At 51.7% G+C, this 14,513-nt stretch overlaps 1 protein-coding gene across 7 annotated transcripts in view; it reads left to right on the top strand.

The window, feature by feature from the left end:
- CDK5RAP3 (CDK5 regulatory subunit associated protein 3) overlaps positions 1 to 14,159 on the top strand; it is a 35,086-nt gene extending 20,927 nt beyond the window's left edge. The window contains exons 1-16 of one of the 7 annotated variants that reach the window (XM_063706305.1): positions 246 to 299; positions 2,981 to 3,091; positions 3,730 to 3,775; positions 5,890 to 6,021; positions 6,302 to 6,402; positions 6,771 to 6,819; positions 7,534 to 7,712; positions 7,889 to 8,028; positions 8,246 to 8,390; positions 9,089 to 9,199; positions 10,210 to 10,288; positions 11,209 to 11,297; positions 12,971 to 13,176; positions 13,541 to 13,712; positions 13,815 to 13,837; positions 13,965 to 14,159. In XM_063706305.1, coding sequence (XP_063562375.1) covers positions 3,011 to 3,091; positions 3,730 to 3,775; positions 5,890 to 6,021; positions 6,302 to 6,402; positions 6,771 to 6,819; positions 7,534 to 7,712; positions 7,889 to 8,028; positions 8,246 to 8,390; positions 9,089 to 9,199; positions 10,210 to 10,288; positions 11,209 to 11,297; positions 12,971 to 13,176; positions 13,541 to 13,712; positions 13,815 to 13,837; positions 13,965 to 14,112 — 1,701 coding nt within the window. In that variant the 5' untranslated portion in view covers positions 246 to 299; positions 2,981 to 3,010 and the 3' untranslated portion in view covers positions 14,113 to 14,159. Of the gene's footprint in view, positions 1 to 190; positions 300 to 2,980; positions 3,092 to 3,358; positions 3,521 to 3,729; positions 3,776 to 5,889; positions 6,065 to 6,301; positions 6,403 to 6,770; positions 6,820 to 7,533; positions 7,713 to 7,888; positions 8,029 to 8,245; positions 8,391 to 9,088; positions 9,200 to 10,209; positions 10,289 to 11,208; positions 11,298 to 12,970; positions 13,177 to 13,540; positions 13,713 to 13,814 lie in introns of those variants that run through there. The other 6 variants (XM_055387741.2, XM_055387743.2, XM_019027514.4 and 3 more) reach the window with 6 other exon arrangements.
- Positions 14,160 to 14,513: the final 354 nt, after the last annotated feature.

The raw sequence follows: 14,513 nt of genomic DNA, 5'->3' as shown, positions 1-14,513 counted from the left end.
GCCCCGATGACTAAAGTCTCCTGAAGGAGATAGAGTCGATGTCCTGGATGCCAGACCAATTATGTGCTTATCTGCCCACAGGCCCTGAAGTTCCCTGTGGCCTTGGAAAAGTGCAGAAACCCGCCAAAGGCCCATGCTCCTACACTCTTTGGGAACACAGAAGCATGTGCCTTTGGCAGGCTCTCCCCCAGAGCCTCTGCAGTCAGCAGAGGCATGTTCTCTCCCAGAGCCTCTGGCTTTGGGACAGCCTCCCTGGAGTCAGTAGCTGGGCAGAACTGTTCTCAAACATCCTGCTCCACGTGAGTCACCTTGGGGAGCTGTGGGTGGGGCTGAAGTGCTGGTGGTCCCTGCTTCCATCAACTCACCTGGGCTGGGTCTTCCAGACCCACCCTGTCCTATTCTGCCCAGCCTGTTGGTTCAAGGAAGAGAGATAGATACACCTTGAGGGCAGGGCAGTGCCTTGCTTCTTGAGATGTCCCAGACAGCCCCGAGCACATAGTTGGGGCCCAGTTAAGTGTGTGTTTAATCATGGAGGAGCCTGAGCAATTCCTACAGTCTGAGTCAGGCTGACTCAGATGGGAGCCAAATTCCCATGAAAGATCCCTGAAAAGGCCCTTAATTCAGCCCTATGAGCCATTTTCAGAGCAGTTTTTCAATCCGTTCTATAATAATAATGATCATATATGACATATATGTATATATATTTTGAGATGGAGTCTCACTCTGTTGCCCAGGCTGGAGTGCAGTGGCGCAATCTCGGCTCATTGCAACCTCCGCCCCCCAGGTTCAGGTGATTCTTCCGCCGCAGCCTCCCGAGTGGCTGAGTAGCTGGGACTGCAGGCATGCACCACCACGCCGGGATGGTTTTTGTTTTTGTTTGTTTGTTTTTCGTTTTGTTTTGTTTTTGAGATGGAGTCTCACTCTGTCGCCCAGGCTGGAGTGCGGTGGCGCAATATCGGCTCACTGCAACCTCCGCCTCCCGGGTTCAAGCAGTTCTCCTGCCTCAGCTTCCTGAGTAGCTGGGATTACAGGCGTACGCCACCACGCCCAGCTAATTTTTGTATTTTTAGTAGAGACGGGGTTTCACCATGTTGATCAGGCTGGTCTCAAACTCCTGACCTCGTGATCCACCCGCCTCAGCCTCCCAAAGTGCTGAGATTACAGGCGTGAGCCACCGTGCCCGGCGTGTTTTTTGTTTTTTTCAGAGATGGGATTTCACCATGTTGATCAGGCTGGTCTCGAATTCCTGACCTTAGGTGATCCGCCCGTCTCAGCCTCCCAAAAGTGCTGGGATTACAGGCGTGAGCCACCGCGCCCGGCCCATATATGATATTTCATATAGGGAGAGTTTACAAAGCATGAGAAATATAGCCACAGTATGTTGTAAACTGTCGTGAGTTACTAGTGTGTTTATTTAAGCCTCTAAACAGAAATACCCTGAGATAGGATAGCTGTTATCTCCATGTGGGGAAACTGTGGCTATCAGATAGGTTATAGAAATGGTCCAAGACCTCACTGGGCAGAATCTAGGTCTTCCCGCTGCTGTATCACACTATGCATTTCAATCAAAAATTTACTAAGCCTCAAGTGTTGTGCTGTGGTGAACAGGAGCTGGGGAAGGAATATTTAGAAATGGCATACCCAGGGCCGGGCGCGGTGGCTCACGCCTGTAATCCCAGCACTTTAGGAGGCCGAAGCGGGAGAATCACGAGGTCAGGAAATCGAGACCATCCTGGCTAACACGGTGAGACCCCGTCTCTACTAAAAATACAAAAAAATTAGCCGGGCGTGGTGGCGGGCGCCTGTAGTCCCAGCTACTGGGGAGGCTGAGGCAGGAGAATGGCGTGAACCCAGGAGGCAGAGCTTGCAGTGAGCCGAGATCGTGTCACCACACTCCAGCCCGGGCGACAGAGCGCGACTCCGTCTCAAAAAAAAAAAAAAAAGAAAGAAAAGAAATGGCATACCCAGCGCTGTGAGATCCTGGGGGATCTGGCCTCAGCCTACCCTCCCTCCTTACTCTACCCACTTCTTGGCCAATCTCAGACTCTCCCTTAGCTTCAGCCACCACTCGGACCACAGATTAGCCAGCTTGTGACTCTCCAAGCTGTATCTCCAGCCCCGACAACTCCCTCAAACTCCAAAATTATAGACCCAAGTGCCTTCTGCACACTTTCCATCTGGGGGTCTCCCAGCATTGCCAGACTAGGTTCAAAGCTAGACCCCCTCCTCCCCAACACCTGCTCAGCATCCTGCATCCCTGTCTCAGGTGGTGGTTCCCACCTAATCACCTAGGTGTCATCCTTAGTGTCTCTCTCCTCCACCCAAACAGCCAATCAATTGCCAAGTCCTATACATTTTCCTCCTAAATATTCCTCAGATCCAGCCCTTCCCCTTCCTCCTCATATCTTGTGTCCCAGCTCAGGCTATAATCCCTCGATAACAACCTCCTTCCAGCCTCCTTGTCCCCAGTCTTATCTCCCATGCATCCATCATCCCAGCAGCCTATCTGTACAGGTTCCTCCCTGCCTCAAACCCCTTCTGTGATTCCTCTGTCTGAAGGGATGAAGTCCAAGTTCCTTAATAAGGCTCCCTTTGATATCGCCTTTCCACCCTTACAGCCTCTCCTCTAGCCACTCGCTGCCTCAAACCATCTACGGCATAGAGGTTGGCCTGCCCGCGGAGCCGACTTCATCTTGAAATTCTTCATCATTTTGTAACAAGCAGCTGTGCATTTCCATTTTGCACTGGACCTCACAAATTACGTTGCCCGTCCTGCCTGCCTGTTGTTGCTTGCACCCCTCTTGCAGTTTGTGGCCACCTAAGCTTTGTCTGTGTAGTCTCCTCCACCTAAAACTCCTCTTCCCACATCACCCAGCTATCTTCAGCTCTTCGTTTAGACTCAATGTAGGTGTTCTCTTTGGGACGTCTCACCGACTCTCCTCCCTCCCCTTCCCTGCCCTAATCGCCCAACACGTTGCAGGTGCTCAACCATGTCTATTAGAGAAACTGAATGAGAAGGCAAAGCATGACAAGTGCCACAAGAGACCTGCACACTGCTCTGGATGGTAAAGCGACGCAAGGAGGGAAGAAGGTATTTGCAACGGCCTCCCAGATCGGCGCTAGGACCCCGCCAGCAGACGCCTCAATCTGCGTGGAGAGGACCCAGTGCCCGCCAGGGGAAGCGGCTGCCAGGCTGGGCTCTCGAGCGCCGCCTGTCGCAATCGCACGGCCGCTGCAGCGCACCCCCTCCCGTCCCCGGCCCTGAGCCCGCCTCGCGTCTCCAATTGGCTGTCTCCATTCTCCCGCCCCTCCCGAGCTCAGCCATTCGGAGCCTGGGGTGGGCGGGGCTTGAGGCCTGAGTGGAGCGTAAACTCTGATTGGCTGTACGGAAGGCGGCGACGTGGCCGAAGGAGGCCCTTTTGCGTCTAAACGGAGGCTCGGCCACAACGCCACTGGATTGGTGGTAGGGCGGGGCGGGCCACAGTCTCCAGCCTGAAGCGGAAGTGGAGGAAAGATGGAGGTGTGGGGACAGGAGCTGGGTGTGCTGGGGACTGGCCGCGGACCCCTAACCTGTGTCTCCGGTCTCCGCCCGGGAGCGGCTCAACCCAACCCATCGCTCTGGCCCCGTTCTGGCCCTGCAGGGTGGTGGTTGGGACGTTGAAATGAGCGCGCGAGTGGTACGTCCTCTCTCCGCGCTCACGCCCCCCTCCCCACCGTGTTTCCCGCCAGGACCATCAGCACGTGCCCATCGACATCCAGACCAGCAAGCTGCTCGGTAGGAGGGGGCGCCACCGCGCAGCTGGCTGTCGGGGGGAGGCCTGTGCGTTGCCCCCTGTGTCCAATAGCCGGGAGCTCTGACGCCTGAAAGCCTGAGTCGAGATGCTGACCACTGGCCTCGTTCTATGCCCCATCTGTGGCCAGACCTGCTTCCCTGATAGCAGCGGGAACGAACCATATGTACAGTCTGTTTGACCTGCGTTTTCTCCTTTAATAACATATGTTATCGTATCATTCAGGGACAGGATAAATGACTCGCTTTAAAAACAGTCAACCACGGCCGGGCGCGGTGGCTCATGCCTGTAATCCCAGCACTTTGGGAGGCCGAGGCGGGCGAATCACCTGAGGTCGGGAGTTCGAGACCAGCCTGACCAACATGGAGAAACCTTGTTTCCATGTCTCCATGACTAAAAATACAAAAAAATCAAAATAAAAAGTAGCCGGGCATGGGAGCACATGCCTGTAATCCCAGCTACTCGGGAGGCTGAGGTGGGAGAATTGCTTGAACCCGGGAGGCAGAGGTTGCGGTGAGCGGAGATCTCACTATTGCACTCCAGCCTGGGCAACGAGAGCGAAACTCCATCTCAAAAAGAAGACAAAAAACAGTCAACCACTAAGTGGCACATCTGAATTGGAACCTAAGTCTGTCTGACCCACTGTCCATGCCTTTTGCATTATGCCAGGAAAAAAAAAAAAAAACAACCTCATTTAAAAAGCTTCCACCTCCCCCTTGATTTTAGGAGGAAGAGGGACCTAAGACCCAGTTGCAAATGAAAACCTTTTAGTGTCCAGGCCATCTCCAGGTTGTCTGTATGGGGCCTACATACCTCCTCCCCAGTTCATAGTCAGGGAAGGCCTCTTCATCTGATCACACAGCTCCTGGCATTTTAAAATGCTTATTGGATTCATGGATTTGATGCCAATCTTGTCCTTAAGATGGTGTCTGTTTGACTACCCCAGTCCGTTGCTTCTAGTTCTGTGACATCAACAGAATTTTTCTTTCTGAAAACTTTACAGGAATATAGCAGAGAGAGTATAACTGATACTAGTGTGGGACCCAGCGTTTGACCGGTTGGCAGAGTTCAAGTTCTGAATTCACCACTCTGTAGTGCCATTTAGTCAGTCCTGCTTGGTGGTCACGGGGGAAGCTTCTTTAGCCTCCCTTCAGATTTGTACTGGCCCTTCAGCCCATGTGCAGTCTTGGTGTGTGAGCTTGTTCTTGGTCATGAAAAGGACCAATAAAATGACCACCATTCATTGAGGGTTTTTTTTTGTACCAGGTGCTGTTTTAGGCACTTGACATGATAAAAATGATCACTATGATTTTTTGAGTCCTTGCCGTGTCTCAGGCACACTGTTCAGTGTTTTACCTGCATTCCTTTTTCTAGTCAGTGTCTTATTATTCCCCATTTTACATGTGGGAAAACTGAGGCACAGAATAGTAAACTTGCTCAACAAACTTGATAACGAGAACCCAGGACCATCTGACCACAAAGCTCAGCTCTTAGCTCTCACTGAGGAAATATGCATGGCTCTGAAGCCACAAATCTGGGCCCAGACTTTGAGAGGTCAGTCCCATTGGTATTCACATGTACAGGGTGGTACTTCACTGTTCACAATAGAGTCATGTTATCTAGTCCTTAGGGCGCTGTAGGTATTAGGGGCTTTGCAGCTGTTCATTCATCCAGTACTTGGCATAACCATCTTGTATTTTCCATTGTCATGGTTAATCCCAGCCCTGAGGAAATGGAAGTTGAGCAGCATCCTCTTGTCAGGAAGAAAGATATAATTACCCATAGAGGCAAAAATATTATGGGGAATTGAGAATGGTCAAAAGTGGCACTTTCAGGACCAATTTAAACTTTTTGTTATCCCTGTGTTGAGGCAATTGCTGTATAAAAATCACACTGCTAATGAAGTCAGATTGTCAGAGCCTGGTTTAGCCCCAGGCATCTCTTTGGACTTGTCTTTATTCCCATCTTCCCATGACCACCATACTTTAACCAATGTAAAGAAAACTTTTAGACTAATTTCAGTGTATTTCACTCGAATTAGTGATGGAATTTTGGTGATGTGAATGGGAATGCTCTAATTTGGGTGCTTCTCATGTAGATTGGCTGGTGGACAGAAGGCACTGCAGCCTGAAATGGCAGAGTCTGGTGCTGACGATCCGCGAGAAGATCAATGCTGCCATCCAGGACATGCCAGAGAGCGAAGAGATCGCCCAGCTGCTGTCTGGGTCCTGTGAGTGCTTAGGGGCTGTCACTGGAGTCCCCTCTTTGCTGAGGTAGTATGTATCAGCTGAGCTACTCTCTTGTTATTTAGCCACCAGGGCTGGCCTTTAGAGAGGGAGCGATTTTTATTTGAGGTATAGATGCTGGCTTCTTCCACTATGAAATGATTTAGGGAAAAGCTACACGCTAAAGTTACTGGCGGTATATTATACATGAATCAGTCATCTGCAGTGCCCAGAGTAGGTGAAGAAGATACTTTAGTTCTCAAAATCCCGTCTCTTGCTTTCTAGACATTCACTACTTTCACTGCCTAAGAATCCTGGACCTTCTCAAAGGCACAGAGGCCTCCACGAAGAATATTTTTGGCCGATACTCTTCACAGCGGATGAAGGCAAGTGTGGGCCAAGGGCTGGTAGTATGTGGTTGGGGACATCCAATCCGAGGAGTCATAGCCTCTGTGGTCTCTCTGAGGCTCCAGTGGGGATGCCTACGTAGAATATTTCCTGAACTTTCACTCTGTCTCTGTAGTTTACTCCAAAAGTGGATCCTATCCCTGAGTTTAATTTTCAAACCCACTGCTTTAGGGATTGCGTGCACTCTTAAAGTGGGTGGTCCAGCCAGCAGAGTTGAAAGAAGGCCAAGGAGTTTGTGTTTGATGTGATGTAAAGGCTGGGAGAACTTACCCTGTTCAGGGATTGAGCTGGGATGTGGCTGTCGAGTGCTTTTCTGGCTTAACATTGTTTTTCTGTTCTTACTCAGGATTGGCAGGAGATTATAGCCCTGTATGAGAAGGACAACACCTACTTAGGTAAAGTGGCCCGGCCTGGGAGCCCTGGTATCCATGGGGAAGCCCACTCTCAGAGTTCTGAGATACCAGGCTTATAGGAGGCACAGTCTGTGAGTGGGAAGAGACTGGAGTGTAGATGTTGCCTATTTGTAGGTGGTAAAATCAATTGTTTTTGATGGAATTGATTTTCCCTGGGTGGAGTGCTGGGGGAAGGAGGAGGTCCAGGCCGGTAGTGGGCATTCGCCGTGCCTCAGCGAGCAGGTGTATGTGGGTCCTCCACCACTCACCTCTTGGTTAGCGGGAGTGTGCTGCCCCCACCCCCACCCCCGCACCCCCATTCTACACAAGGCAGAAGAGGCATGGGTTTTCCTGGGAGCGAATATCAAGTGCCTGAGAGAGAGCAACTACAGGACTAACTGTGTTTGGGTTGGGTTTAGTATAAATAATAATAATGGCTAATATTTACTGAGCATCTACTAAATGCAAGGAATTGTGCTTGGTGTGTCATGTGGATTCTCTCTTGCATCTTCATGATAAATGTTATTGTCGCTGTTTTACCGATGAGGGTTGGATTAGAGGGGTTAAACAACTTGTCTTAGGCTCCACAGCTGGGAACAAGTGGGGCTGGGAAGCTGACTTCGTGCTCTTCACCACCACAAAGGGTGTGTGTGCATCCTGGGGCATGCCTGCCTCATGTGGGGGTGTCCTGGGCTGAATTTCCTGGGCACTTCTCAGTGGAACTCTCTAGCCTCCTGGTTCGGAATGTCAACTATGAGATCCCCTCACTGAAGAAGCAGATTGCCAAGTGCCAGCAGCTGCAGCAAGAATACAGCCGCAAGGAGGAGGAGTGCCAGGCAGGGGCTGCCGAGATGCGGGAGCAGTTCTACCACTCCTGCAAGCAGTATGGCATCACGGTGAGCGGCGGCAGCCTCTTCGCAGCTAGAGGACACCTGGGCCCCTGCTTGTCTTCCTCTGACCCCGTCTGACCCCTCAGCCTGGTTGCGCCCCCTTTGGGCCAGTGTCTTACTTTTCTTCGGTCTTTGGATGTTTTCTTCAATCTGTTGGACTCCACCTCTTCTCCCCTCTCTAGGGCGAAAATGTCCGAGGAGAACTGCTGGCCCTGGTGAAGGACCTGCCGAGTCAGCTGGCTGAGATTGGGGCAGCGGCTCAGCAGTCCCTGGGGGAAGCCATTGACGTGTACCAGGCGTCTGTGGGGTTTGTGTGTGAGAGGTAGAGAGGCCTCAGCTTCTCCTGGTGGGGGTGCTTCGCCTGTGTTCCCCAGCTCATGTCCCTTCTCCAGTTGTCTTGTTCCCATATAACATTTGAACTCTTTTTACACACCTGAACCTGTGGGGGCCTTGCCCATTTGACCATGTGGCCCAGGCCAAAGCCCAGTGTTGGCCTTATGCATGGTCGGCAGGAGAGTCAGTTGTGTGCTCTGTTGAAGCCCCACAGAGCAGGTGTTGCCAATGCTGCGGTTCGTGCAGAAGCGGGGAAACTCAACGGTGTACGAGTGGAGGACAGGGACAGAGCCCTCTGTGGTGGAACGACCCCACCTCGAGGAGCTTCCTGAGCAGGTGGCAGAAGATGCGGTAAGATGGGCCTTGTGATGAGCTGTAGGAGTGGAGTGGGAGCTGCTTGTCCCCTCCCCACCCCCAACAGCCCAACCCAAGACCCAGAGGGAAGAAGGGAGGATTTCTGTGAGAGTGACTATAGGTAGAAGGGCCCAGGAGGCCCTACTCCTTTATTTTTCTGAGTATAGGTGAGTGAGTGCCACAGAGGCTTTGCAAGGTGGTTCGCTTTGAACTCGGAACCTCCATCATGTGAGCTCTCTGAAGATGGGCTTTCTTTGGGGTAGCTTAGAGGCCACTGCATTTGAACAGTGTGCTCTCTACAGAGGCAGCTGAGGCCTGTGGGAAGGCAGCCACACCCTCCTTTTTAAATTAATTTATTTTTGAGACTGGGCCTTGCTCTGTTGCCCAGGCTGGAGTGCAGTGGCATGATCCTTGCTGACTGCAACCTCTGCCTCTCAGCCTCAAGCGATCCTCCCAAGTCAGCCTCCAAGATAGCTGGGATTACAGGTTTGCACCACCACTCCTAGCTAATTTTTTATTAACATCTTTGTAGGGACAGGATTTTGCCATATTGCCCAGGCTGGTCTCAAACTCCTGGGCTCAAGCAATCCACTATCCTCGGCCTCCCAAAGTACTGGGGTTACAGACATGAGCCACCACGCCCGGCCCTTTTTAAATCCATCTTCCATGAGCTAACACTCTCTTTCCCTTTCCAGATTGACTGGGGTGACTTTGGGGTAGAGGCAGTGTCTGAGGGGACTGACTCTGGCATCTCTGCTGAGGCTGCTGGAATCGACTGGGGCATCTTCCCGGAATCAGATTCAAAGGTGAGGAGGCCTTCTCAGTCTGTCTCTCTCTGATCACTACTCTAACCATAAGAAAAGTGTCATTTGTGTCTGTAAAGGCATCACTTGAAGTTCATAACTCTAAGACCAGGTATAGTCCAAGGGAGGCAGAGTTTCACACGTCACATGTCAGAGTTTTGTTTTGTTTTTTGAGACAGAGTCTCATTCTGTCGCCCAGGCTGGAGTGCAGTGGTGCGATCTCGGCTCACTGCAACTTCCGCCTCCCAGGTTCAAGTGATTCTCCTGCCTCAGCCTCCCAAGTAGCTGTGATTATAGGCGCCCACCACCACACCCCTCTAATTTTTGTATTTTGTTTGTTTGTTTGTTGAGACAGAGTCTCACTCTGTCGCCCAGGCTGGAGTGCAGTGGCATCATCTTGGGTCACTGCAACCTCCGCCTCCCGGGTTCACGCCATTCTCCTGCCTCAGCCTCCTGAGTAGCTGGGACTACAGGCGCCCGTCACCACGCCCGGCTAATTGTTTTGTATTTTTAGTAGAGATGGGGTTTCACCATGTTAGCCAGATGGTCTCAATCTCCTGACCTCGTGATCCGCCCGCCTCAGCCTCCCAAAGTGCTGGGATTACAGGCGTGAGCCACCGCGCCCGGCTAATTTTTGTATTTTTAATAGAGACGGGGTTTCACCGTGTTGGCCATGCTGGTAACTCCTGACCTCAGGTGATCCACCTGCCTCGGCCTCCTGAGGTGCTGGGATTACAAGCGTGAGCCACTGCGCCCAGCCCATGTGAGAGTTAAATTTTGATGTCCTTTTTCTTGGTATTTGGTACAAGGTGTAGGGGTAAAGGCAGGTGGAAACACTACAGAGCAGGGATGATGGGCCATACTGCCATTTTTGCCACCTAAGTCAGGGCTGCAAATCCTTAATAGAGTTGGAATGTGCAGCCATTGACCTCATCAAGGGCTTTGGTTTATTCTGGCTCCTTGGCTCAGGAAAATTCTCCCCCCATTGCTGTGGTTCTTTGCTCTCCTTCCAGGACCCTGGAGGTGATGGGATAGACTGGGGAGACGATGCTGTTGCTTTGCAGATCACAGTGCTGGAAGCAGGAACCCAGGGTAAGTGCACCATCCCCTGCAGCCCTGGCAAAAGTGGGGTGCTCAAGGGCCCCCACGTGTCTAGAAACAGAAAAAATGCAGCGCTAAGGTGAGGCTTCTTGCACATTTAACTGTTTCTCAAAACCTTGATGAGGATGTGAGCTGAGGGGGACCAAGAGAGGTTCTTTTTTTTTTTTTTTGAGACGGAGTTTCGCTCTTGTTGCCCAGGCTGGAGTGCAATGGCATGATCTCAGCTCACTGCAACCTCCACCTCCTGGGTTCAAGCTATTCTCCTGCCTCAGCCTCCCGAGTAGCTGGGATTACAGGCATGCACCACCACGCACAGCTAATTTTATATTTTTTTAGTAGAGATGGGGTTTCTCCATGTTGGTCAGGCTGGTCTCGAACTCTAGACCTCAGGTGATCCACCCGCCTCGGCCTCCCAAATGCTGGGATTATAGGTGTGAGCCACCGTGCCTGGCCCAAGAGAGGTTCTTAAAAGTTGAGAGTTTAGAAACTCTCAACTTTTTAGAGACCAAATGTGGGCCAGCTGTTATGGTAGGAGGGCTCTAGGGGGATCGGGGCCCTGGAGTGTGACATGACGCCGCCCCAACAGCAGAGAAGACGTAGTGGTGTCTGAGCCACTAGAGGGCGGTGCAGGATGAAACTTTACCTCCTGCGGTCCACCAGAGCAGAGAGCTGGCCTTTCTACCCCTCTTAACCCAGCTCTGGTCCTCCTCTCAGTCTGGGAGTTGGAAAGTGGTACCTGATTAGAGCTGAGACACCTGGGACAAGGTAGCCTTCCCCCTTGGATTAGAACCAGAAGTGGCTTTAGCACAGTGAGTCTGTCCGTATTAATCCTCCAGGGCTTCTCACACTTGAGGGTCTTTTCCTTCTCCAGTCCTCTGATCCTTTATCACTTCTCTGTCTCTTCCTGGCAGCTCCAGAAGGTGTTGCCAGGGGCCCAGATGCCCTGACACTGCTTGAATACACTGAGACCCGGAATCAGTTCCTTGATGAGCTCATGGAGGTACTGTCATCTCTGGAAGATGCAGGGGGAGGCATGGCACCAGCACAGGTGGCCTCACTCCAGACGCCTGACCTGACCCCTCCTGTTTGTGTGAAGGGTGTGAGTGCTATCTGTGTCCTACAGCAGGAGCCTCACGTATTAGATGCCTCCTATTCATCCAGTTACTTAATCAGGTACCTCCTAGGCACCTGGCACTATCTTAGGCACCAGAACTTGGGTGGTGAATAAGACAGTCAAAGTCCTTGACCTCATGGAGCTTATATTCTAATGGGGAATGCAGACTGGAAAGAAGATAAATAAATAAAATATGCAGGATGCTAGATGGCACTAAATGCCACGGAGAAAAAGAAAGTAGGGGAGGATGACGAGGATGTTGGAAAGGGCTATGGTTTTGTATCTGGCGGTCAGGGAAGGCCTCATTGAGAAGGTGACCTGTAATCAAGACTGCAGGCGGTGCAGAGAGAACCATGCAGATGTCTGGCAGAAGGGCTTCCCAGGCAGAGAGAGCAAGTGCAGAGGTCCCGAGGTGGGAGCAGACCTTGCACAGTTGACCAGCAACATGGAGGCTGGTGTGGCTGAGGAGAGAGAGCTGGTGGGGAGTAGAAGAGCTCAGAGATGTAGCGTCTGAACCTTGGTTTGCCTCTGATTGAACTGGGAAGCTGTTGGAGGTTTCGAGCAGGTTAGGAACATGATCTCATTTGTGTTTAAGCACGATCCCTGTGGCTAAGGTGTTGAGCAGCCCAGCGTAAGGAGCCAGCGTTCTTGGACCTTTGTTGTAAGGCTGGGAGGACGGGGTCCTGTCTTTGTTAATCTCTATATCTGCTCCCTTCCCAGTAGCCTGCTGGTTCGGAGAGCCTCCTGAAAGTTCTGTCCTCACCCAGTTCTCTCCTCTTTCTGCCCAGAGGCTCCTCCCAGCCTCAAGGGGAGAGGACAAAAGATATCTGTGAAGTTTTAACGGCAGAATAGGATTGATAAGTTAATATGGCTGGCTCTTGTATTCTTTTCAGCCTTGCCTTAATCCGGTGCTTCTCAAACATGTATTTCTGTTCCCTGAATCTCATTCCTCCCATGGAGACAAAATAAATACCTTCCCTGGGCAGAGAGAACCCTTTGAGTCTCTGTATTCTCAGTTATCTGATCCCAGGCTGGGGAGAAAGGACAGAGGTCCGGGGTTAGGATGAGATAGGAGGTGGGGACTGAAGGGTGACAGTAGTCTCTCCTAGCGCTTACAGTGTTCAGAGGAAACTCCTTACCCAGAGTCTAGCCCTCATGTCTCATTTTTGCATTTCGAGTAGTCCGAGGGCTTAGATTCTGAGTTCTTTTCTCAGTTTGAACCAATTTATCTTCTTTTTTTCTTTCTTTTTTTTTTTTAAAAGAGTTTCTCTGTCGCCCAGTCTGGAGTGCAGTGCAGCAATCATAGCTCACTATAACCTCGAACTCCTGGACTCAAGTGATCCTCCCGCCTCAGCCTCCTGAGTAGCTGGGACTACAGGCATACACCACCATGTTTGGCTAATTTTAAACATTTCTGTAGAGACAGGGTCTCACTGTTTCCCAGGCTGGTCTTGAACTCCTGGCCTCAAGCGATCCTCCTGCCTCGGCCTCCTACAGTGCTGGAATTGCAAGTGTGAGCCATCATGTACAGCCTGAACCAATCTTTCTTCTGTTCTCAGCTTGAGATCTTCTTAGCCCAGAGAGCAGTGGAGTTGAGTGAGGAGGCAGATGTCCTGTCTGTGAGCCAGTTCCAGCTGGCTCCAGCCATCCTGCAGGGCCAGACCAAAGAGAAGATGGTTACCATGGTGTCAGTGCTGGAGGATCTGATTGGCAAGCTTACCAGTCTTCAGCTGCAACACCTGTTTATGATCCTGGCCTCACCAAGGTCTGGCTTCCCCTTGATGCAAGGCTCTGCCATCTTGAGCAGCTCTGCCTCCTTGTATTCCTCCTCTTGTTCCATGACCTCTTAAACCCCATCCCTGCGTCCTGGCCATTGCCATCCACTGGGGATAGGGGTTCTCTTTGGGACAAGAGGGGGAGGTTTCATATATACAGGAAGAATCTGCTTGCTTCCTGAGTAGGACAGGGGAACTGGGAGTGGGTTTTCCTTAAAAGGAAAGGGTTTAAGGATGTGAGGGTAAGCGGCCAATTGGGGGTTTGGTTTCCCGAGCCTCTCACCTCCCCAGCAGCTGAATGGGAATGCTCAGGATGCACAGCTAACCCAGCACTCACCTGAGTGCCCCGCACAGGTATGTGGACCGAGTGACTGAATTCCTCCAGCAAAAGCTGAAGCAGTCCCAGCTGCTGGCTTTGAAGAAAGAGCTGATGGTGCAGAAGCAGCAGGAGGCACTTGAGGAGCAGGCGGCTCTGGAGCCTAAGCTGGACCTGCTACTGGAGAAGACCAAGGAGCTGCAGAAGCTGGTGAGATGGGAAAGGGAGGCCTGCCAGTGGGAGGACTCCCAGTCTGTGCAAAATGAGGCCCTGAGCACCCCTGCTTCTGCCCACTTGGTATCACTCTTTCAGATTGAAGCTGACATCTCCAAGAGGTACGGCGGGCGCCCTGTGAACCTGATGGGAACCTCTCTGTGACACCCTCCGTGTTCTTGCCTGCCCATCTTCTCCGCTTTTGGGATGAAGATGATAGCCAGGGCTGTTGTTTTGGGGCCCTTCAAGGCAAAAGACCAGGCTGACTGGAAGATGGAAAGCCACAGGAAGGAAGCGGCACCTGATGGTGATCTTGGCACTCTCCATGTTCTCTACAAGAAGCTGTGGTGATTGGCCTTGTGGTCTATCAGGCGAAAACCACAGCTTCTCCTTCTAGTTAGTATAGCGGACTTAATAAAAGAGGAAAAAACTCTTGCTTCAGTACTGACAGTTCCTTATGCTGCTTCTCTGAGCCTGCAGTTGAGGCTTCGCACCTGTTTTCGTGGGGTTCTTGATCCAGGTGGGCTCCCTGATCCAGGTGGGCTCCCCAGGCCATCAGCTGTCATTGTGGAGCCCCAAGTTGAGGACTTTTCCCCTTTGCTTCTGGTGATAAGGAGGACCCCACATCTACAAATGGTTTAGTAAGGGGCTCTGGGATGGTTACGTGTGGGCCCCTTTCCATAACCAGGCCCAGGCCGCCCGACTCAGGCCAGAAGCCCTGGGGGAGCAGTCAAGCAGCAGCCTTGTTGGAGCCAGCAAAGCTGTATTTTCTTTTTAATCACAGCTTACCTCCAGGCA

Source organism: Gorilla gorilla, chromosome 4 (assembly GCF_029281585.2).
Source record: "Gorilla gorilla gorilla isolate KB3781 chromosome 4, NHGRI_mGorGor1-v2.1_pri, whole genome shotgun sequence".
NCBI lineage: Eukaryota > Metazoa > Chordata > Mammalia > Primates > Hominidae > Gorilla > Gorilla gorilla.
Note: the sequence above shows the minus strand (reverse complement) of the source record. Positions and strands in the feature narration are given on the sequence as shown.